The sequence below is a fragment of the Protomyctophum bolini genome, assembly GCF_963924005.1.
Source record: "Protomyctophum bolini genome assembly, chromosome: 14".
In the NCBI taxonomy this organism is placed as follows: Eukaryota; Metazoa; Chordata; class Actinopteri; order Myctophiformes; family Myctophidae; genus Protomyctophum; species Protomyctophum bolini.
The window spans coordinates 16,679,342-16,704,860 of NC_137875.1; the positions used below are offsets into that span (position 1 = coordinate 16,679,342).

A 25,519-nucleotide genomic window follows, 5' to 3' on the forward strand; every position below is an offset into this window, starting at 1 on the left:
GGGGTGGAGCTACCAGAGATAAGGTCACGTGTTCAAGCGTTACAACGCTATCAACTCCCATCCTGTCTCAGGTATGCAGGTCTGAGGTATGCAGGTCCCTACAGATTAGCCTCGCAAGTGGCCAGACGGGATGGGTGTAAAAACACAATAAATGCAAGATAGCCTGTCCCAGCCAGCGTGCATTCTGGTCTAGAGAGGCGGGTAGCGCATTACTCATGCGCTGGATAATATTGGTTCACCGATCTGAGCCCCTGCCCAACTCCGCCCCTCCCCTCCCTGGTAGAAAACGGTGGAGAAAAGTGACGTCACCATATTTCGAGGGACGCCCCTCTGCACTGTAGTTCACTCCCACTCCTAGACCAGGAAATGTGTCTCGTTCCCCCAGGCTTTCTTTTTTTTTTTTGCCGAATGCGAATGACAATAAAAGCCTGGGTATACCGTGGCTAAACGCAAGATAATTCACACATAGATGTGAACTCTTCAGTCCGCTTTAAGGCTAGGTGTATCCATTATGGAGTTGACAGACCTGTCCCTCTTCAGACCAGCAGAGGGGTCTGAACTCTGAAGCGGAGGGGAGGTGGGGTATTAGTTGTTGGGCAGTGGACCTGAGTTTGATCAGCAGAAAGGATTGGCTCAGTCTCCTGTGAGGATGTGATCTGCGTGCGGAGTGTCATGGGCTGGTTGGTGGTTGAGGATACCCTGGTGGAGATGAATCGCTGAGTAAGAGACCTATAAAACAATGTTCTCTACTCTCTCTCCCCCGGTGGCACTGTGCTAGCTCGTCACCGGCTCTGGTTCCATGCCCTCCTCCAGACACACGTCGTCATCTCGAGACTTGTTCCTCTTCTTGTTACCTAGAGGGGAGAAGATGGTTTTTGAACATGCACCATTCAGAGTGACAGTACCTGTCTGGAAACAACTTGATGGTAATTGCGACAGCATGGCTTTAAATCTCAGCTCTGAGCTATTTTACTGTTCACTGTGAACTCTTATTATAACGTTATTCAAAAACCCTTTTTTCTTTTAGTTGGCATAGTTGTCTACACATACAGTAAATGAAGAAACATCCTTCACGTACAGCACGGTTATTTGCCTTTTTCATTAGTTTTGATTTGTATTCTTTTTTATAACTTATTTTTTCTCCCCCATTCCGAATTTCCACAGACTTTTGGATATCACGTCAAATAAGAACTGCGTTCCAAAACTAATGATCCCGGCGGTTTCACCCATGGATATGAAGAATCATCTGACGGCAAGAATTAAGGTGGCCTTACACTAGCCGATAATCGGGCATTTTTGACGCTCGGGGGGTGCCCGACTCAATCGATCTGCTCAGGGGCCGCTCAAAGTGTGATCGTGATCGGCCCGATCAACATCAAGAATGTTTGATATTTGCTCTGCCCCACTCCGATTATCCTGTAGTGTGTGGTGCTATCAGATTATCCTGTAGTGTGTGGTGCTATCAGATTATCCTGTAGTGTGTGGTGCTATCAGATTATCCTGTAGTGTGTGGTGCTATCAGATTATCCTGTAGTGTGTGGTGCTATCAGATTATCCTGTAGTGTGTGGTGCTATCAGATTTCAGATTGAAAGAAAATCGGCTAGTGTAAGGCCACCTTTACTATCAAATATGAGACTCATATTCCCTGACAATATCGCAGAGACGTGAGTCACGTTGAACCTTCAGTAAGTGGGGGGTCCGCGCTGAAGGAGAGGAAAACCAACAGATCAGTTGTTGCTACGATAATGTATCTGCTGCCACTGTTGCTATGCTTGCGGGAGAAGCTTGGACAAATGTCAATGTGTAGGCGTGTATGTGCTGCTGCTGCATCGGTTCGTGACAAACGGCCCCATGACTGACTCACTTATTTTACGCAGTATCTTCTTCCCAATGGTCTCCTCTGGGCTGGACAGAGACGTGGAGCTTCTGAAGGTGTACGCGTCGGAGCCCTGTGGCACTCCATCTGGGACGGACACGGGAGAGATGAACAATGTCGTTGCAGAAATGTCTATATTTTAACCTTTTTTTTGCGCTGCACACGGCTGCACACGGCTCCAATTAATTATACACATATTATTACATGGCTTGGTTGAACGCTTGATTCTGATTGGAGTGTGTTGTTTCTTGGTAACAGACCGCTCCGCTCTATAACAGACTGCTGCCTAATCGAACCCTCTGAGCACCAGCTGTGCGGCTGCGCCTCGCTTGATTTACCGCTGTTTCCAACATGACAGCCATGTAAACACACACACACACACTTCACGTCATTTACAGCTAAACATTGCTCTCAAAAATGTTTTTGAAAACATTTCAGCGAGAAAGCAGTACCCGAAAATGGATTATATTTGATCAACTCACTTCCTTGTTTTCCGACAGTGCTCCAGCCCTGCAGCTGGGCAGACGCAGCCAGCGGGAATACTTGTTTTGTTGTGTTTTGGATCAATCTATCAATTTATGTTAGGTAGCCATGTAATAAGCGTGATTTATCTCCCTGACAATGACCACCTATATAGCCAGATATTATCCCTTACTTATTTCCTCACCACTGTCTTCTTGGCTTTCCCGCCGGGCCTCATGGATGTAGGGAATCTCATCGAGGCGCAGGAAAACACTGTCGTTTGGACAACTCTGGCCGTCCGATTTACTACCTGTAGAGAAGAAGCAAAAGTATCAACCACAATGTAGACATATTCTGTTTTAGGGTTGTCCCAATAGGATCACATGATCGGAAATCAGGACCGATCACGTCATTCTTTCAAAATCGAGAGAAAATAAAGCCTTATCGGGACATCCCTAGTATCAATATTATATATATACATAGCATGATATTAGACTGGATATTGTCTGTGATTTTGGATATTGTACTATTGTGATATGGCACCAAACGGACCCGTCCATTTGTACACTCTCAGAGTTAGACACCCATAAGGGTCCAATTGGTTCCAAACTATCATTTAGCTGCGGACCCCCTGGAACACCCTCCCTCAGGGACCCCTGGGGGTCCCCGGACCCCATTTTGGGAACCACTGTTGTAGACTATTCAAAATCTTCAAAGTAATTAACTAACTAGCAACTAAAGTTTTCAAATATTTGTAGTGGTGTTAAAAATAAAAGTACAATATTTGTCTCCGAGATGTAGTGGAGCACAAGGGAAAGTATTGAAATGTGGAAATACCCCAGTAAAGTAAAAGAAATAGAGTAGTGAGACTAGGAAAACATGCTTTTCTGTCATGCTTCCTGTAGAGGGCAGCAGAGGGCTGTGCTATGCAATACAACTTTGTGTTGTTAAAAGTGGCAAATTAAATGATTACCTACAATAAGTGGTGGAAAAAGTACTCAAATGTTTTACTTAAGTAAAAGTATCAATACTGCAATGTAGACCTACTCTGTTACAAGTAAAAGTCTGGAATTCAAAATGTACTTAGTATTGGCATCAACATAGTCTACTTGAAAGTGCAAAAAGTAGAAAGTACTCTTTATGCAGAATGTCTCATTTCAGTTTTTCAAATGTATAAAAAATATCTACTTGTAAAAGCTCAGCTTGTAGATCGGCTATTTTCTAATGACCAAAATGTATATAGTGCTGAAGTGGTTAATGTATGTTTTGTAAACCAAATTTAACAAAGTAACTAGTAACTAAAGCTGTCAAATGAATGTAATGGAGTAAAAGTACAATATTTGCCTCTGAGATGTAGTGGAGCAGAAGTAATAGTATTGGAAATTGCAAATACTCAAGTAAAGTACAAATACCTCCAAATTTTACTTACTAAGTACAGTACTTGAGTGCATGTACTTTGTTACTTTCCACCCATGGTGGGCGATGAAATGTCCCAAATGTCCCCATGCTATAAATAAGCAACAAATCTCACTGATAGCAGCTTTAAAGACAAAACTTCAAACTGCACATGAACACATGGGCAAATGCGCACACGACGTGCATGCACTCACGCAACAAGGCATGCGCGCACACGTAGGGTGGCATGCCAGGCGCACACACTGTGTGTGTGTGTGTGTGTGTGTGTGTGTGTGTGTGTGTGCACGCCGCACCCACACAAGACAGATGGTACTATGTGAAGAAGGAAATCCTCTCTAAGCCCTGCAACCAATCAGGGTGACTTTATCCCACACTGTGCCAGTTTTGCGTGTCTGTGTTTTCACCATGCAGGGACATCGAGGGACGCTCGGCTTATGTGATAAATTCCCTCGTATAACACAACCCATGCAGGACCTGCGGAAAACCCTCTAGACCAGTGGTTTTCAACCAGTGATCTTCTTTAACTCTTTCGTGTCAAATGAAACCAAACGGTCCCATGGTTTAATTTTACGCTCGCTGTCCGTTTCGGATGTTATCACCTGATAATCAAGAGAATGTTCGTAATCGGCACCTTAGAAATACCCCCAGTAATGATAATGATAATCAACATACTGGGAAATGTTTGTGTCAATAACGGAGGCGCGCCGTGTCTGGTGGCCTTGAGCCACGTGAGGCACCACAGAAGGCGCCGTGCCGAGCGTTGTGAAGGCCACCATAACCGACTCAGCGCCGTCCGAGTTACGCCCCGATCGGCGGAGAATAGTAAATATTAGTAGCCTAGCCCCTAGTTTCCATGCCCTGACAATATAGTTGGAAATGACACGTTCAGCAGGGGGAGTCCTTGACCAGGCTATGGCTTCACTCACACCTTTCAATCTAGCATACAACATTGATGCATGCTAGATGTAAACAAAGGGTAAATGTCATGGCCGCCCCAATGCATTTCCAATGGAAGTCACATGGTTTGACACAACATTTTTGTTGTACGGCTTTTGGCTGTGTTTCGACTGCCCCCCTCCCCCTCATACAACAAAAATGTTGTGTCAAACCATGTGACTCCCATTGGAAATGCATTGCGAGCTTGCATCAGTAAACAAGTCTCATGCATCAGCTATACATCAATCTGTTGTGAAGGTGTGAGTCAGGCCTAAGTCTGCACCACGATGCATGCGTGCAGTCCGGGTGAACATAGCCAAACACCACAATGTCCAGTATGCCAGTATGGCCATATTAGCCACATCCCAACGTCCTGATAACGGTTGATTTCGTATATTTAATACAGTGATAACGGACGAATCCACTGCTCTCAGGAGTTACATTTTTGTTAAACACCTTGCATTAGCCAGGCTACTTAATTAGTTAATTTACAATAAGTCTACACCATTTTAGCATTGTTGTTATCTCTCCTAGACTCCTAATGGTACCAACATCAATACAGCATGGAATTGTGGACGAAATCTTATCCAACGATAACAAAATAGTCTTTCGTTTTTGGGCCCGAGTGGCTAAATGTCATCAAATGGTGGTCCGTGCGGATAAATACTGGTTCCACAGTTTTGGAGGAATTACAGAGAAGGCTCGTTGCCCTCTTTGCTTAAGCCTCGTCTTAGGGACGACAAGCAGCAATTTGGCCAGCTGGAAGGGACATATAAATCTAGTAGCTCAGAGATATAAATTGGCGCTGACCCATTTAAAGATTTAAAAACAAACATTAAAATCTTAAAACGTACTAATGTGTTCTACAGAGGACTCAAACTATGGTTGAAATCAAATCAACTGTGCTCACATGTATAATATCTGATTGGTTACCGGAGTGATTATGTTTACTTTTGTTTTATAGGTCAATGTAATATTATTAGTATAGTATGTTATTAGATTAGATCTGCATGTATTTGTTTGTACACAATTGTTTTTAGTATACAGTATAGGATAGGTAGTTTAGAATTGTATAGAAAGGCCTAACCAGGGACTGGGGTTGCAAATTAGCCGTGGCTATAAACCCTATATGTTTCAAAATTGTTGCTTTTTAGGACATGGAAAAACAGAACCTGTGTTCCAATGGATTATTAGTTATTCACAAGCTCTTGTATATACTTTTCATTGGTTAAATATTTTAAAAACCCACACATAGACTTAACCACTTTCAACCCGGTGTCCATACTTTGGGCATGTCAGTGTAGGTTTAAAAAAATTGCAAGAATAACGGATTTACCAGCTCACAATGCATTGCAATGCGGCACGTTGTGATTTTGAAGATCGGCTAATTTAGCTATACTTTTTCAGACCACTATCATATAAATAGATACAGGATTGCTTTCGGACATCGATGATATAAACTAAAAAGCGTCACTCACAACATCGAACTATGAAGTCACATCAAAAGTGCAGGAATGAGAAGGCTGTGTTCTGTGTAAATTGTATACATCTGTATAAATTATCATACGCAGAGGATAAAGTAAGCGTTTACTCATATGTCGTTACATCATTACCACAGCAGCCAATGGAGATAAACATGTTGACAATGTCTGAATACACAACAAATCCGACCTGATCACTTGCAAATAAGTGAGTGGAGATTTAATTACAGAGGGGACAGTCAGTCCTAAAGATCAGATCTAATAACAGAGTGGACAGTCAGCCCTAAAGACCAGATTTGAGAAACAAAATGTGATTTCCCTGCAGTCTGAACAAAGCCTCCGTAGGAGTGCAGATATTTCTAGCCCTGTATCTGCCAGGGCCAGACAAGGGGAAGTTTAATTGGGGCTTTGTAGTATAATAAGCTTTGCTGAACGAGGCCCATAGGGCCTGTCTCCTGTTTCTGTAGCGTGAGGCAGCTTGACGTACAAATACACCCCCTGGACATGACTTTGTATGTCACAGGGACTGTGACATGTCACAGGGACTGTGACATACCCAAGATGGAAAAGCAAGACAAGCGATCTCCGGTTTACTTCCAGTATCTGCGTGAAATGGGGCGGGCACATTATGTTCATACTAAAATGGCATTTTCTTTGCGAGACAAATCAGGAGAAAATCAATGTTGTTATCGACCTTTCTCTATCCCAGCTACACACTCTCGCGATATTTGGGAAATAATCTGAAGAGTCCATCTTCAGTCTCACTGACAACACTTAGCTTAGAGGGCTCTGTCCCCATAAGATGTTCTAAAAACGGATAAACTGAGATTCTATGTGAATATAGTAGCCTACGTGAAATCAGTATCGGACATATTGATAATTAAATACAAATGTGTGTTCCAATGCTCAATATTATAATTTTCCATAACTGTCTTTGTTGATGAGGTCTGATTTGGGAATCATGACATTTTGCCATCTGTTATTTCTCCTATATCAGTGTGCAAGGCCAATGACGTTCACATTCACAATCAGGTCATTCACAACACCTGTGAAAAGATAAATGTGTTTCTATATAAAGACCAGTTTGAAATGGAGGAGAGGCACACCATGCCTACTTAGGATCAGAACTCTGGTGTATCTGTCGGGGATAATGTACTTCTAATGTACTTCTGATGTACTTCTACTCACGGACTATCCTGTTCCTCTGGTTGAACTGGGGGGTGCCACGGAGCCCGGTGTGGCGGTGGAGGTGCGCGAGGCGCGCCAGGCCCAGGCGCGTGTGCGCGTGCGTGAGGGGGAGGGCGATGCTGTGTCTCCCCTTGGCGTCCGAGACCACCGGGACCGAGGGGTCCGGGGTCTGGGGGGTGCTGTCCATCAGCGTGGCCATCAGGGCGTTCTGGTAGTGGTTTCTGCTGATCTGGAGGCGGAGGAGGAGGGGACATATTGACATGGTGGTGGTGGTCAGCGTTCATTCATGATACAGTGTGTGTATATGTGTGCTGCCTGGGGGGAATTATTTAGGGCCTAAAATAATGCCCCCCAGCACAAATACACTAATAATGACATTGGATCCATTGGAACACAACCATTGGAACACATTTTTCCATCATGCCTTAAATTTTAGAGCCTGAATGTGAATGCCCAAAATGTTATGCACATAAGCGTGCACAGTTGGTACTTGTAATCATTTTAACATTTTGTAAAAAATAAATAAGCCACCCACTAGCGTTCACATTTAACCTTTCTGTTGCTGTTGGGCAGAAACCCCCATATTTTAACTTTTTACGAATTAACGCCCTACTTGATCACGCTACAGCGTCACACAAAAAGCAGTAGAAGATCCGTAAACTCGAACCGCGCTGTGAAGAGCTTACAGATCTGCTTTGAAATTTGAATTCCGAAAAGGACCAGTTTTGGACATAATGGTTTCCACCCGACTGTGATCGCGTATATTTTCCCCACCTCTGGAGGCTGAATGTGAACTGTTGCAGATTCATCAGATTTTAGATCAAATTGCCAACGATAAGGACTACACAAAATCCACAACCATGCAGCCATGTGACACACACATAGGCACGTGTCTTGTCTGAAACCATTAATGCATTAGGATCCTGACATCCACATGATTCAATTCAATCGCTTCCGAAATAGCTCCTCTGTGTGTGCATGTCTTGTGTGCATATACACGATGTATGTTTGCCCCACACAGTGCTTTGCATATTGTAATGAGTCTATATCTTCGTGTGGGAGAGAAGAGATAGATTCGTCATGCCCATGCAGCATAGGGTTTTAGTAGTGGCGGCGGGGGAGTCACAGAAATATCTTTTGGCGCATTAATGTGTTTAGGAGGGTTAATGTGAGAGCACACATCCATCATAGAAAGGGCTGAATGCACAGTGGAAATGGAGTCCACTTCTTTCCCGGTGATTAAAGCTAACGGCTAAATGGAGAGAGGATGTCTGCGTTCAGTCAGGATCAGGGAGTTGGAAATATCAAAGGCTGCACTGCAGAGAACCGTACGTGGGACGCTGGGAAGTCAACCGATTACACCCTATACCACTGGTTCCCAAACACTGGCTCGGGACCCATGTTGTGCGAGTCACGGACACATTTTTATGTGTCCCTTTAGTTTTTAATTATTAGTATTTAAAAAAACATTCACAAAAGAATTCCCAGTAACTTCATGAAGAAATAAAAGAAAAATCTTAGGCCAAGTGAAAATAGCCAATTTACAAGCTCACAACACGACACGAAGCGACCGTTGCTGTCGGGCAGAAACTCGATCTGCAACGATCTGCGTTTTTTGGTGTTTCATAAAGTAACGTCCCACGCGATCACACCAAAGCTTCAAAAGTAGCAGATCTGCGAGCTTGAAATGCAGCTCGAAACGACACGTTTTTGAGCTCATGAATCTGCTACTTTTGCATATTTTCTTTTTGAATCCTTAACAGTTTTGGACATAATAAATATAACAAATGAGGTTTCCACCCGACTGAGACGATTATGCTTTGTTGACCGGGGTCTCCCAGGGATCTATACTTGCTCCCTCCTGTTTTCCAGCTGCACTAAATATATTCACCAAAAAATAATAACAAAACCTCACAAAGCAACACACTGTGAGCTCACGAGTTAAAGTAAGCAGTAAAAAGCAGTTTTACTCTGTAGATTGGCATCGCCAGAGATAAACATTGTATCAAATGGGGATACATCCATGTGGCTTAATGCATATCGAACTGTGGTGGGGGGGGGGGGCACTTGAAATAGAAATATTTGAGAATCACTATTGTGATTGTTCATAAGAATCATAACAATGATGTGGAGTGCTAGAAGTGCGTGCATGCGTGACCGTGTGTGTGTGTGTGTGTGTGTACACGTGCTGTGTGCTTGTACAACCTTGATAATGAGTAGGTCTGAGAGTTGCTTGACGGTGTAGTCTGGTAGATACAATCCTCCTGCACTCAGCTGAGCCACACTGCCTCCTCCTCCTCCCAGCGCTGTGTCTGATTGGTTGAGACCGCTGGCCCGCGAACTGTATCTGCCTGTATAGGCTGAAGAACAGAGAAGACACCAAAGGTTTTAACCAAACAGGGACAACCGTGTATAACCACTTAAAACGCGGAGTCCCTCAGGGCTGTAGTGTACACACATAGACAAGTGTCTCGTCTGCAACCATAACTTCATTAGGATCCTGACATCCACACATGATTCAATCACTTCCGAAATAGCTCCTCTCTGTGTATGCATCCGCTCTACAGTACATCTCTGCTGACAATAGTAGATCTACACGCTTACAATTAAGTTAGACTGCGTATGTGCCACCGCCATGCAAGCTTGCACGCACCGGCATAGGGTCCATTGGGCTAACTTCGAAGAGAGGGGGCGAAAAAACAAGAAAAACAACAAAAGATAGCCTACTTTGGCAGCCCTTGCGCATGCAGATGTCTGTGTAGTAGCAAACTACAGCATGCAAGCCGCCTTTGTTTTAAATTTTAAATGGTCCTCCATTAGCACGTCAGCAAAATCGTTTACACCTATAGCCGACACCTATCGCATCGCATCTCCGGATGCGCTACCCCCCCCCCTCATCAATTCAATTCAAAGGGGCTTTACATTGCCAAAGCAAATAGACAAAACAATCATACATCTAAACTGAGAAATGTATATTCAATTAAAGGAATAAAGAGATGGTAACGTTGCAATTTGGAAGGGGGAAAAAACAAACAAACAAAAGTTCAGAAACTTTACTTTGGTCCATGATTTCTCCACTTTAATACCAATTGGTATTGCATTTTATATCATGTACTCACCTTTACAACAAGGTATAGATTGTAAGGATCGGGCATTCCTGGAATGAGCAACACAGTTAAACGTGTTTGTAGCGCCCCCAAAAAAATTGCCAAAATGGCAAATGGTTGGAATTCAACCCTTGCTTTGAGTTGCTTAGTGGATTGGATGATTGCACTCAGTACACAGTAATAAGGAAAAAACAACACATATTGGGCATTTTTACACTCCGGGTTGGGGAACTCGGTAGCTGTTGGAACATCCAAATGCAGCCGCAACAGCTTGGCACCTCCTTCTCATGCTGGTCACCAACCTAACCTAACCTAACCTAGCCACACGTTTAGCTGTGTTGCTCATTCCACGATCGCCCGATCCTTACAAGCTATACCTCGTTGTAAAGTTGAGGTGACTAATCAACAATTACATGATATAAAATACAATACCAATTGGTATTATTAAAGCAGAGAAATAATGGACCAAAGTTAAGTTTCCGAACTTTTGTTGCTGAGTTTAGATTATGTTACAAAACCATGAGAATTGTGCTGAATTTCTTTCTTCTAGTTTTCTAGTTCCATGTAAGGAAGGCTAACTTGGTATAAACCTTTTGAAACAAAAATACCTATATTTCTACATTTTGCTGTCACTTAGAATAAAAGACAAGTAGCAATTTTTCAAATATATTTAAATACATCTCAATTCAATGGAAACATTTTGTATTATATTTATTGTTTACACATGGGAGAGAGAGAGAGAGGGGGGATAGAGAGAGAGAGAGTGAGAGTGGAATAGTGAGCTGGATTATAAATCCTGTCTGGATTTTATGTAATCCAGGTCATGTCGTGGCTTTCCACCAGATAAACCTCTAAAATTAGTTATTTTAATTACCGCTGACACAGCCTCCGCTGCTCCATGTCATATCTCACCACGGCGTCATCAACACTGTTATCGTCTTCACTACTGTCAGTCACCTCACCAGCATTATTTATACTAGCTTGTATCTCCATATTTCAACTTTTTCCATGAACTAAAGATAGTGTAAGTGATTTTCTTTGATTAAAATAATTGTCAAAAAGCTCTATATTGTGATAGTACTCATTGCTGTAGAGTCTTTGTTCAGTAAGTCTCCATGAGTCTCCATGTCTCTCCAGCGTTTTATTAAACAGAAAATGCAGGATACAGATTAAACAAGTGGAATTGTAAGTGCTGAGTTGCTGACACAGATAAATGAGCAGACAACATTGGGACTGGAACACTATAAACTCACAAATAGCTACTCTCATTATGACATTTTGTCACCTATACCTGAAAATGTATCTTCTGTTTAGTGTTTATTAACACTTACAGCGCTAGCATTTATTGACAAATTATGATATAATTCACGCCAGCATTTTCCCTGTTCAGTTCTTATTTTGAAGAGCCAAAAATCTAGACCGGATGTTGTGAACTTATGTTGGGTTGTGTGACGACGCTGTATCGTTTCTTTGTCGGCTCTGGGCCCTGGAATAAACCTTATTTTGACCTATCAACCAAAATGATGGTTTGGCGAGTCTATCAACATGGTCATGTTGTTTGAACAGGAGTGTGAACACTCACACTCATACAAGTTGTGCACGGTACGCGTGAGTCATGGGCTTCCTGAATGTGTGTGTGTGTGTGTGTGTGTGTGTGTGTGTGCGTGTTGTGCAGTCTCCATCAGTATTTATTGCTGTTCTGCGACATGTTGCTGCTGTTGTTGTTGACAACCATTGGTTGCCTGGCAATAAACATGTCTGATTCTGATCCCGACACCATTATATTGTTTCAATTCTGAATAACTTATAAAGACTCGCTAAATCTCCTTTTAGCGAGAGCGCCATGAGCTGGTCGACCACCAGGGTCAAACGTGGTTAGTTACACATCTGGGCGAAATGTTAGACTGAATTGCTGGGGACAATGTCCCACTATATGAAGAATATCGTCCGGGAATTATGTTGGTTCAGTCCAGAACCAGTTTTTAGTCCATGAGCCAGACCTCCAAAATTGAAGTGGAATTGTAAGTGCTGAGTTGCTGACACAGATAAATGAGCAGACAACATTGGGACTGGAACACTATAAACTCACAAATAGCTACTCTCATTATGACATTTTGTCACCTATACCTGAAAATGTATCTTCTGTTTAGTGTTTATTAACACTTACAGCGCTAGCATTTATTGACAAATTATGATATAATTCACGCCAGCATTTTCCCTGTTCAGTTCTTATTTTGAAGAGCCAAAAATCTAGACCGGATGTTGTGAACTTATGTTGGGTTGTGTGACGACGCTGTATCGTTTCTTTGTCGGCTCTGGGCCCTGGAATAAACCTTATTTTGACCTATCAACCAAAATGATGGTTTGGCGAGTCTATCAACATGGTCATGTTGTTTGAACAGGAGTGTGAACACTCACACTCATACAAGTTGTGCACGGTACGCGTGAGTCATGGGCTTCCTGAATGTGTGTGTGTGTGTGTGTGTGTGTGTGTGTGTGCGTGTTGTGCAGTCTCCATCAGTATTTATTGCTGTTCTGCGACATGTTGCTGCTGTTGTTGTTGACAACCATTGGTTGCCTGGCAATAAACATGTCTGATTCTGATCCCGACACCATTATATTGTTTCAATTCTGAATAACTTATAAAGACTCGCTAAATCTCCTTTTAGCGAGAGCGCCATGAGCTGGTCGACCACCAGGGTCAAACGTGGTTAGTTACACATCTGGGCGAAATGTTAGACTGAATTGCTGGGGACAATGTCCCACTATATGAAGAATATCGTCCGGGAATTATGTTGGTTCAGTCCAGAACCAGTTTTTAGTCCATGAGCCAGACCTCCAAAATTGGAACGTTAATTCTGAATTGAGTGAGCAAAACCATACATTAAATTGTTTATATGATAAATATAAGCACATTTTCTGAAATTGTACATTTGTTGCAACGCGACATAATGCCAAATTAGGCATTATGTAGGAAAATATGCAAAAGCTACTACTGTAGATGTAGATCATGTATTAATTTACTTATATTAACAATTTAATATAGGTAGCCTATGGTTTTGCACACTCAATTTATAATTAACGTTTCGATTTTGGAGGTCTGGCTCATGGACTAAAAACTGGTTCTGAACTGAACCGGTTCCCAACCGTTGGAAAAGGGGTCAGAGTGTCTGTATCGTTGTGGTTCTCTGGGTTGTTTTCGGTGTGGGCTTACCAACGGGTGGTGCTGGCATGAGGGCCGGCATGCCACAGTATAGGAGAACTGACCAATGGGTGGTGCTGGCATGAGGGCCGGCATGCCTCAGCATAGGAGAACTGACCAATGGGTGGTGCTGGCATGAGGGCCGGCATGCCACAGTATAGGAGAACTTACCAACGGGTGGTGCTGGCATGAGGGCTGGCATGCCTCAGTATAGGAGAACTTACCAATGGGTGGTGCTGGCATGAGGGCCGGCATGCCTCAGCATAGGAGAACTGACCAATGGGTGGTGCTGGCATGAGGGCCGGCATGCCACAGTATAGGAGAACTGACCAATGGGTGGTGCTGGCATGAGGGCCGGCATGCCTCAGCATAGGAGAACTGACCAATGGGTGGTGCTGGCATGAGGGCCGGCATGCCTCAGCATAGGAGAACTTACCAATGGGTGGTGCTGGCATGAGGGCTGGCATGCCTCAGTATAGGAGAACTTACCAACGGGTGGTGCTGGCATGAGGGCCGGCATGCCACAGTATAGGAGAACTTACCAACGGGTGGTGCTGGCATGAGGGCCGGCATGCCACAGTATAGGAGAACTTACCAACGGGTGGTGCTGGCATGAGGGCCGGCATGCCGTAGTAGGAGAACGCTCCATTCTCGAAGCGCAGCGCCTCCTTACTGACCTCCACCTCCACCCGACCCTGCAACGCCAACACAGCCTGTTAACTCATAGATCGCTAGTGCCATCTAGCGATAGTTCAGCATAGGCCACCATTGACTTCCATTGTATTATGTCATAGAAGAAGCCCGCCTCTGTTCCCCAGGAAGCAGTAATGGCGGATGGTGCTCGCTCGGACCGGACTATATTAAACACACTCATACACCTCCTCCACCCGATGATGATGGGTTTTGCATGTGTTTATGAGGTGACAGTAATTCATTAGACCCCTTGGTGTGGTTACTGGTTATGTGCATTGATGTCTTCCCTTTGTATTTAGGGTTTCTTCTTGGAGGCTGAAACCTTGACAAAAAACAGTGATATAGTGACATCACAATATCATCCCCTACCATAACCACTCCCCCCTTATGATACAACACCAGCTGTGGGTGCGGCTTCAGTTCAGGTGGATCACCACCCATCACCACCCACCAGGCAAACCAGGCATACTTAATGAACTGGTGGGCGTGTCCACATCAAAACTACATTTTAACAAATACTGTATGCTTTTTTGAAAACATTCTTCCTCATTATATAATAATAATACCTGATGATCATGTTTTAGGGTGGAAAAAAATCATGGCACTCCATCTTTAACCCATTCTGGGCGGGAAGTGGGAACCCCTTTTGGTGTTTTAAGCATTATGTTATACTTTAGCTATTGAAAAATAGCAAATCTACAAGCTCTACGAGCTTGTAGATCTGCTATTTAAAAAAATAAATGTACTTTATTTAGAAAAGTTAAAATAAGCCAACATGTTTCGACTTCATCAGGGCAAGTATGGCTACTACCACAGCACTGACCTACTTGCCCTGATGAAGACTCTGTTTGAGTCGAAACATGTTGGCTTATTTTCACTTTTCTAAATAAAGTACATTTATTTTTATCCACCCTCCTCATTTTTTAATCTTTTGAGTGCTCGGATCGCTGCCTTTTCTTTAGTGTTACTTTTCGGGATTAAAGTCGAGTCACTTCGCTCCACGTTTCGAGCTTGCATTGGAGTTAAAATATGGATGCCTGACAGGCATCACGTTTTCAGCTTGTAGATCAGCTATTTTTTGCTATCATCATCATCATATCATCATCATCATACTATAATTCAGTCAATGTCTGTGTGTGTGTGTGTGTGTCTGTCTGTGTGTCTGTCTGTCACTGTGACTGCCGTAGCTCCTCACTGCCTGCACCAATTACTCCCACTTTTCAAACATTAATGATTAATAATTAATTTATTAGTGAATTAAAAAAGCGAAAACGCACCCAGGGCGCAGTACCCCCCTCGGCCACAAGGGGGTACTGCGCCCGTCACACAACGGGTAAGGGCTAGATTATCTTAATTTAAATCCTGAATTATTTCTTGCCATTTTTGCAATCCTGAAAATAACCTTTTTATTTAACTACAAATGCATGTAGTTATGTTAACATTGCAAACTAAATTCAAATATATTGGACACAAAAAAATACAATAACATTTTAATACAGTCATTAAGCTACTAATATAGACTGAAGTAATTCAAGTGGGTCATGTTTGCATGTTTGGAATTGTAACAGCTGAAATCAATAATATATCAGTATTCTGATATTAACCTGTGGGCTGCATGTGGCCCCCGGGCCACCAGTTGCCCATGTATGATTTACAGCTTAAATTAAAGAACTGCTCTCCCATTACATACGGACCATACGGTACAATTTAAATCTTTGATTGAAGACTTACCCCACCCCAAGTGTCTGCAACTGTTTTTAAACATGTATTAGATCACAAAATGAGGAAATGTTGCTTTTCCGTTTTGTTGTTTTTTTTGTTTATTGCTTTGAAAATGTTGTATTATGTTGTACTGTATCTTGACGACACTGCAAATGAGGGAAACCTCAATGTCTCTCTCTCGATATATGAATCGATAAATGAATGAATGAATAACGATATGCTTCATTTACCCGGGGTCCACTGAGTGGTTTTGGTTAACAACTTGAACCCTAGCACAGGGGGGGGGGGGGGGGGGGAGTGACATCCGTGCGACACGTTTGTGTGAGCTTGTAGATCAGCAATTATTTGGGTTTTTTTGGGGGGGGGGTTTGCGTTGACGGAAACAAGCGGTCAAAGTACAGTTGTAACTCAAGTCCGGTTCTCTAAGACTAGAGGGTTTAAGTGGTTAAATCCATTCATTCTCAGCTGGAGGCTATTAGTCTGGGCTCACAGTTCATTAGTCATGTAATGGGCCCTCCTACCCAGGAGACAAACAATCACGCAATTACCACGATTCCTGGCAAATGAACTCATCATCCTCTGCTTTCAATTGTTGTCGCGGCAGCCCGCATCTGCAAGGGCGGCCATTTTGTCAGTGCGTTAGTATTTGTGACCCTTTTAGCGGTCGGCGTAAATTCAACCCGTAATTAATAAGGCCACGTGCAGGGAGGGAGGGAGGGGGGGGAGGTGTCCCGTTGTCAATGGCGGACTCAAGTAATCAACCCGAATACTGGATGACTCACCCCGGTGCTTGCCCGTTTTTCCTCCCGGAATTTTCACCAGTGAGGGGGATAACTTTGTAATATGCTATTGGCTGTTTGTATTCTTTTTGGAAATATATAAAAAGATACTCCTGTGGAAAGGCTATATTATTTGATTTATATTGACCCTATAAACAATTTAGTATTATTTTGTTATTATTTATGTAAGGTTTTGCCCACTCAAATGGTACCTCGTCAGATAATCCCCTATATCCTACAACAACTTCTGTGAACAGACTTTACTGTAGTAGCTTTTCATAAATTATATTTCTACTTAGGCTGTCTGCTGTCATGAAAGTTTATAGTCAGAGAAATTCAAAGTCTGCTGTCCAGCCTCTCCCACCCCTCACTGGGGAAAATTCTGGGAGGAAACGGGGCGAGTCATCTTGTTACCATCAACCCCCAGGTAGTTAAGAAGTGATAGTTGCTGTGTCCAATTTGTGTTTGAGTTAAAGTACTGGAGAATACTTGCTTCATTAAAATACTTAGTATTCAAAAGTCAATGCTTAAAAAATAAATTAAAAATAACTTTAGAAACAAAATTCAACAATACTGTGAGAACAGCTCGCCACATTGTGATCTTCTAGATCTGCTATTTTCTTTGACTTAGGGCATACAGTGAGTGGTTCATTCATAAAGTAGGCTATGGTACTTTCCCCCCTTTGCTAAAATGTCAAAAGTACAAGATTTGTCTTTGAAATGTATACGCATCAAGCATCTAAAAATGCTCAAGTACAGGGGTGGGCAACTGGTGGCCCGGGGCCACATGCGGCCCCCACCTTCACTTAATGTGGCCCTCAGGTTAATGTCAGAATACTGATATAATATTGGTTTCAGCTGTTACAATTCCACAACATGCAAAAATGACCCGCTGTAATTACTTCAGTCTAAATTAGTAGCTCATTGCTCGGCACAAGTATAATTAAAGGCATTTGAAATGACATAATTAGAAATGTTAATTTTCAGGATTCCAATTAAAAAATAGCAAATAATTATTCAAGATCTCAATATGAATGTAGCAAAAATAGCCTGTGACACGTTTTTTACTTGTAGATCGGCTATTTTTGCTATGACAGTATAACATATGGCCCTACAGGGAGTGAGTGTGGAAATATAGTGGCCCTCTTCATCGTCAAAGTTGGCTACCCCTGCTCAAGTAGAACACTCAAAACCTTTACTCAGAATGTATACAGCCCACTTTGTATCAGCAGGAGGACACAGAGATGTGGACCTTTTGATTGGCCTACCTGCAGAATCAGGACAAAGTAGTCGACGGGTTTGTTCCTGGTGTAGAGGTAGTGCTGAGGTGAGCGTTTGTTCTTGGCGTTGAACTTGAGCTCCTGGACCACGTTGGGATGCTTGATGAGACACAGCAGGATCTTCTCAGACATGCGACTCGGCCTGAAGAGCTCCACCTCTAGAGACACAGCATTTTACATGAATTGAGTATACCAACTATAAAGGACCGCAATGCAAACAAGCCATAGCTATCTAGGCTTTCTTGAGTTTTAAGTCCTCTTAGCAGACATTGTATTGAACTGTACTTTCCCTGTGCTTTTTGTTTTTGCAAAGTGTTCAAGTATTCCATCAATCAATCAATCAATCAATCATGCTTATTATACAGTCGATACTAAAACTAATCCTAGAACTAAAATTAGAATTGTAAAAAATGCCTTTTACACGATAACTAACTGATAGGACTGTATTGTGTGTTTAAAACAAACACCAAACGAATACAAAACTAAACTAAAGAAAAAAATGTTCACAAAAAAACAAATACAAACTAAATTAAATAGAAAATTAAAAGTCAAAACAAATCAAAACTAATGAAAATTGCAAAACTACATTGGCACACACATGCACACACACACACACCCCGTTACCTGTGGCTAGGAAGCGGTGTGTTGCGAGCAGAAGCTGAGGGGTTATCTTCACCCGTAGCTCATTCTCTGCCAGCTTGAAGATAGAGAAGTCCTGGTGTTTCCTCTCATGGTGGGATACCCGTCGCTTGGTGCGATTATCAGCTACACACACACACACAGACGCACAAGCACACGTGCACACACACACACACACACACACACACACACACACACACACACACACACACATGCACAGATAGCAGATTATGTACTGCATATTGCAGACGGTGCATACATTTAATTAAAAGGACAAGTTTGCAAAGATGAGACTTATTTACAGCCATATATATATATATATAGTGCCCATGGGAGCTGTTTTTTAATTGATTGATTGGGGCAAGCTAAAAGAATTATTACAGGAAGATCAAATTAAATAAATAAATCTATTTCCAAAAGACAAATAGAAAATAACAAAAGCAACATGTGGGCGTTATGGAACCTGCGACAACTCAACTAATTCATGATAATAATTAGGTCCAGCTGCTGTATTCAGCCTTATACGTTCTCTGTAGTGGAGAGAAGGAGGCCGGGGGAGGATGGGAGGACACAGAACCACACATATGCACAGACTTCAAAGGACTTCGTGAATCACACTAGAGAGCAATTAACGCCTAATTTATGCTCGGCGCATCCGTGTAGGTGGGCTATTTTCGGCGTGTGACGCCACCGTGCAATGAATTATGGATGGGCTTTAGATTCGGACAGTTTATACACAGAGTGAGACAGTAAACTGCAAGAGGTTGTCCTCTAAGGCCAGTGGTTTGACCTGAATTAGTCTACAGACCCCCATTTAATGGCATTTCTATCTCTGAGACCCCAATTTATATTGTACATTTCAATGTTAATTTAAGTTTGAGTGTACAAATGTGTAGGCTACACTCTCTGAGTTACATGCAGACCCATAATGGTCCATTTGGTTCCAAACTATCATTTAGCTGGGGACCCCCTGGAACTCCCTCAAGGACCCCACTTTGGGAACCAACCATTGCTCTAAGCAAAAAAGTTTGTACCCCTCTCAGCAAAATGATCTGCTCGTAAGACCGCCAGAAAGACAGATGCGTTCATGATTGTTATCTCCGTTATAGCGATGATTATGGTCTCGTGAGTGATGTGCATGACAATGACAGTCAAACAGTGTTTTTGATACTCCATATCTCCAGATCTGCAATCTGTAATTCGTGGCCAGGGCCTATTTCCTATACAAAATAACATCATGAACGCGACATCCAATCATATCCAGATTGGAATCGCATGTCCCCGCCTCTGTAGAATGCAGTGCACCTTCAAAATCCACTCTTTCACAAGAAGTTCTCCACAAACTGGGTTCACCAAAAAAAAGTGAACCATTGCGCCGACTGTCACACGCAAACTCTATTTCTCCCTGTTCCTCGTGTCCCAACGGCTCCACCCCGCGACAGACAGTGCTCTGGGTAGGCTACGAAGCCTACCAGAGATCTTTTCTAGTGTGTTTTCGAGAAAATGCAGAACGGCAGCAAATCTATACATAACCTGCTGCCCTGGCCTTTGGCCTGGCAGATGATACAGTGTTTGTGTGTGTGTGTGTGTGTGTGTGTGGGCAGTCGTGCACGTGTGCACTGCATGTAGGCCTGACGTTGAAATAAAAAAAAATCCTGACATTAGCAAGGATTTGAGTTAAAACCGTTCGCTCTGAAAGAATATATATTCAAAGATTTGTGCCACATTTTCACGATTTTTCAAAAATAGCAGACCTACAAGCTTGTAGATCTGCTATTTTTCAATAGCTAAAGTATAACATACCGGTAATGCTTAAAACACCAAAAGGGGTTCCCACCCAGAATGGGTTAAAACATGTGACCGTAACGAGAACGAATGATATATCTTCAAGGCTTTCTTTGAAATGAAAAAAAGACCACCAATAAATTCCCCACATAACGAGAGAGTCTGACATTTGGAATAATCTCCCGTGGAGAATCCTTCCAGCTAATTCCAGCGGAGCAGATTATAGCGATCCTCTGTGGGATTAGTCTGTTTATTCCGCTTGAATTAATTGCCAATCAATGGCTTGATGAGAACACAAAGGGAGGAGATATAGCAGAGATAAGATGCTATATACGCTGAAGATCTACTAGAATTGATTTAGTTTAGCACTAACAAGTTCGATGACGGAACAGAATCTGAAAGACACTGATTTGCTATTTGCTATTCAACCATGTCGGAAGACGGCCTGGGCCGTGGCTCAGCGGTCCAGGCACCTTGGCTGGTAACACAGTCTGGCAGTGTGCTGCGGGTTCGACTCCCGATCCCTACGGCCTCCACTGCATGTCATCCCCCAATCTCTCTCCCCATCTCCTGTCAGCCTACTGTCTGTCCCTCCATAAAAAATAGAAATAGTATGAATAGTTGTTTTTCATCTCGTGGGAACCCCTGAGAGTCCAGTTGTCCAAGTCTAGTACTTGGTATGGAAAATGTTTTCATGTGATCATAACGTACGTGGGTGCACAGTCAAATCTGGTGCTGATTACCTTTTTTGACTTTTGGTTCATTTTTACACAAAATATATATACTCGCATTGTGGGTTCGAGTCCCGACCCCGAAAGCCTTCGAGGCTGGGCGTCTCTCTCCATATCTCCCCATCTCTCTCTGTCCCCTATTTCCTGTCAACCTACTGTACTATCAATGAGGGCATTTTAAACAGAGTATCTCAGTCAGGTCCTCTGCAGGATTGACCCAGGTATGTCATTTTAAACAGAGTATCTCAGTCAGGTCCTCTGCAGGATTGACCCAGGTATGTCATTTTAAACAGAGTATCTCAGTCAGGTCCTCTGCAGGATTGACCCAGGTATGTCATTTTTGCGGTTTCGAGTGAAAATCAACAAATAATCACCAGTAGGTTAATTATCAAGACGATCTTTTCGGTCTACTGCACATGCTGAGAGCCTACTGAGAACGACAACCCTCCTCATACCCTAACCTAAACCTAACCGCAAGCACGGAGCAGCGCAGTCACTTCCGTGTTTCCTAATGGCAGCCAGTAGGCTCCCAGACTGTATAGGATAGTTTACTGTATAGGATGTTTCCTAATGGCAGCCAGTAGGCTCCCAGACTGTATAGGATAGGTCGATGATAAGTATAACCTCCTGGTGATTATTGGTCGATCACATTCGAAGCAGGTGTGTCATTATAGGGCCCCAGTGTCATGGCCGTGACAGCCCTCTTATACAGGATATACAGCTAGGGTTGTCAAATTCAATGGTTGTCGACTTTTGTCCTCACAAACAAAATTCCCCGGCACCAACCCAGCGTTACTGATAGCTGTTGCTTATGGAAAAAACAAAACAAAAAAAAAGATTATCTCGTTTCATCCTACAATGTAATGTAATAATAAAAGCATTCTGAAGAAGAAATAAACATTTATTCCGATTTGGTAAAAAAATGGGATTTGCTTCTAGTGTGAACACAAAGGTCAACGGTTCACACACAAAGGTCAACGGTTCACACGTTGTACGTACTGTAGAGATCCGTTTCGTCCACGATCTCAGCCTTGATGATCTCCTCGATGATGTCCTCCAGAGTGACGATGCCCATGACCTCATAGAACGGGTCACCTTCGCCCTCGTTGTTCACTCTCTGGACCACTGCCAGGTGGGACTTACCTGAGGGGAGAGAGAGAGAGAGAGGCTTAGCCCATTAGACCTGTTATGAGATTAATGGGGAATTCCACTCACTTCCAGTCATACCTTAGAGCTGTTGTGTGGAAATAATATAAAAAGTCTGCCCATTCTTTGTTTCCTTGAACTGGAGGTCTGAAAAAAACATTAACATTGTGAAGTACATCTTGATGATGTCATCAAGATGTACTTCACCACTGTGGGCGCTGGGAGCGTGTTCCCTCCTCTGCGTCCAGATGGCAGCAATGTGAAGGGGTGCAGTACTTAGTTTAGACACTAAGTATGCACCCCATGTGAAGTGGAGTGATGATTGAGGGGGCAGTCGCTGTCATCTGCCATTGTGAGTGATGGGAGTGTGATGATGGCTCTGTCTCTCCTGTCGATTGGGTCTGAGAGAGTGGGTGTGTGAAGGCCAATGATTCGATGAGGAGAGGGACTTGAGCTACCTCTCTCTCACGCACGTGCGACGTGCGTGCGTGCGTGCATGCGTGAGAGAGGTAGAGTGTACAAAAGAAAAGAGAGATGACATGTTGACACCATGAAAATGAAAGCAGGAATATTATGTTTGTGAACATAATTGATGAAGCTCGAGATAGCGTTCAAGGTTGTATTTATTGCTGCATTTATTGTGCACAAGTACATACGGTGTGACTATGTGTATGTGCGTGTGGGTCTGCGTGCGTGCATGCGTGCAAGAAACCACACGCAAATTAGTTGCACCAAAAATAGCTGCGAGATTTGCTGAATGGTCACCCCAGAATAGGTAGATTAATGGGGTCCCCAAGGTTAATGAAATCTGGTACACTGCAATGTGTGAATGCAAATGCAGAAGGGAAATTTGAAGTTAAGTATCTGTGTTAACGTGTGTGTGTGTGTGTGTGTGTGTGTGTGTGTGTGTGAGAGTGAGTGACACCTGTCATCAGGTCTGTGACTCGGCCGAGAGAGGCACATTAGGATAGACGGTTTGACACTTGACTTGGCTTTTCACGTAAACATAGATTACGCAACCTTCAGTGGTGGAAAAAGTACTCAATTATTTTACTTACAGGGATATTTCACTTTAAAAAAAAGTTGCTCAATTCAGTATTTAGATATTTGTTATTTGTTTTTTATGGTGACTGTCTGCATGATATTGTCCTTCTAATACGTGAGGGGGCCGTGTTTTTTCATTTACATTTATTTTTCATAATTATTTTGGAAAATGCTGCAGACCACGCTGCATGACGGTCTCATAGTATAGTTTGTTGATTACTTTTGATGTAGTCTGTTTCCTTTTCTTTCTTTCATTTTCTTAGGTATGTGTGGAGTTGAGTGGATGAGATGTGCCATCCGTCCTCTTGTCTGAAGAGCTCAGGTGTGGCACGTGAGTTTGGCCCTGTGCTAGGCAAAGAATTACATCACTTTCATGTTGCATAATACTTGCATGCATGAACGCACTTTACCCGTACATGCACACGCACCCACACACACGCATGTGCACACACACACACACACACACACACACACACACACACAGGGGAGAAGAGTGGGTCTGCACATGCATGTCCCCGCTGTAATCGTTTCTGCTCTGCCAGTCTCCTCCAGGCTGGCATAAAACTGCATTCCAGTGTGCGAGTTGGAAATCTGTCAGCAAATGTGTGCACCGCGTGTGTGCGTGCGTGTGTGTGCGTCCGTGTTTATGCACCATGATTATGTGTGATTTGATGTTTGATTTATTATGACAGTCCTCCCTGGGCCCAGGCCTCCCTCAGCCGTGGCGTGCACAGACATTTAGAGGGGCAGGTGCTCAAGTGGAAAAAAGGGCACCTTGTGCAGCGTGTGGAACCGGCCGGTTGTCTTAATAGTGTGAGATTTATAGATTTTAGGGCATGAATAATATATTAGAAGCTTTTTATCAAGAATTGATCACGTCACCATGGTCCACATACTGTGTGTGTGTGTGTGTGTGTGTGTGTGTGTGTGTGTGTGTGTGTGTGTGTGTGTGTGTGTGTGTGTGTGTGTGTGTGTGTGTGTGTGTGTGTGTGTGTGTGTGTGTGTGTGTGTGTGTGTGTGTGTGTGTGTGTGCACGCGCATGAGCCTACCTATAACTATACTGTATATGCAGTATATGCCGTAGTGGTTTCGAGTGAAAATCAACCGATAAGACGATCTTATCGGTCTACTGCACATGCTGAGAGCCTACTGAGAACGACAACCCTCCTCATACCCTAACCTAAACCTAACTGCAAGCACGGAGCAGCGCAGTCACTTCCGTGTTTCCTAATCGCAGCCAGTAGGCTCCCAGACTGCATGCAGTATAGGTCGATAAGATCGTCTTGTATAACCTCCTGGTGCCCATTAGACTATACCTTTACTGCAATGTACAAAATCAACAACATCCCACAGTAACATTCCACTGACATTTAGAACACGCACGCACACGCACACACCCCTCACCCCTGGCCCTTGCCCTTCTCAGTTAGGCATCATCACAGCTTCTTGCTAGGGAGGGGGGGGGGGGGGGGTTAATCCCTGACAGCGGAGTGGGGGTGGGTGGAGGGGGGGAGAGATGCGTGACAAAGAAAGGACATTGGAAAGGTTGGCCTTGCATTTTTCATGCAGTCAGTGTGGGGCATGGCGGGGTCACCCCGACGCTGGGCCAGGTTAGTATACTTCACCGGACGCTTGAAAATCTGTTCTTTAACACTTATAGGGCTATAATTTCCTCCATGCTAAACCTTATCTCTAAACTGCTTTGCCTTGTTTTACTATCTTGAAAAACACTTTTGAATAGATAAAATAGCCAATCTACTTTGACACGTCGTGAGCTTGTAGATTGGCTATTTTAACTACCGTAATTTCCCGACTACAAAGTGCACCTGAATATAAGCCGCACCAGCTAAATGTAGGGAAAAAACTAATGTACAAATACAAGCCGCACTGGACTATAAGCCGCAGGTGGACGTGGACCGGCCATAGAGATAGATTTAGAAGGTCCCCTAGTGGCCGTTAGCTGTAAAAAAAAAAAAAAAACATAGATTAGCCGCACCGTTGTTTAGGCCGCAGGGTTCAAAGCATGGGAAA

General features: G+C 43.3%; 1 protein-coding gene across 1 annotated transcript in view; it reads right to left on the reverse strand.

Annotated features, from left to right (window-relative positions):
• Nucleotides 1-471: 471 nt before the first annotated feature.
• The window catches only part of LOC308328427 (metal transporter CNNM1-like), a 34,534-nt gene continuing 9,486 nt past the window's right edge, over nt 472-25,519 (reverse strand). Inside the window, exons 4-12 of the mRNA XM_080782243.1 lie at nt 22,298-22,441; nt 18,768-18,908; nt 18,132-18,301; nt 14,265-14,364; nt 9,566-9,711; nt 7,361-7,589; nt 2,533-2,649; nt 1,866-1,964; nt 472-854 (exon numbers count right to left, since the gene is read on the reverse strand). Of these exons, the coding sequence (XP_080638369.1) occupies nt 775-854; nt 1,866-1,964; nt 2,533-2,649; nt 7,361-7,589; nt 9,566-9,711; nt 14,265-14,364; nt 18,132-18,301; nt 18,768-18,908; nt 22,298-22,441 (1,226 nt within the window). The 3' untranslated portion in view covers nt 472-774. The remainder of the gene's footprint in view (nt 855-1,865; nt 1,965-2,532; nt 2,650-7,360; nt 7,590-9,565; nt 9,712-14,264; nt 14,365-18,131; nt 18,302-18,767; nt 18,909-22,297; nt 22,442-25,519) is intronic.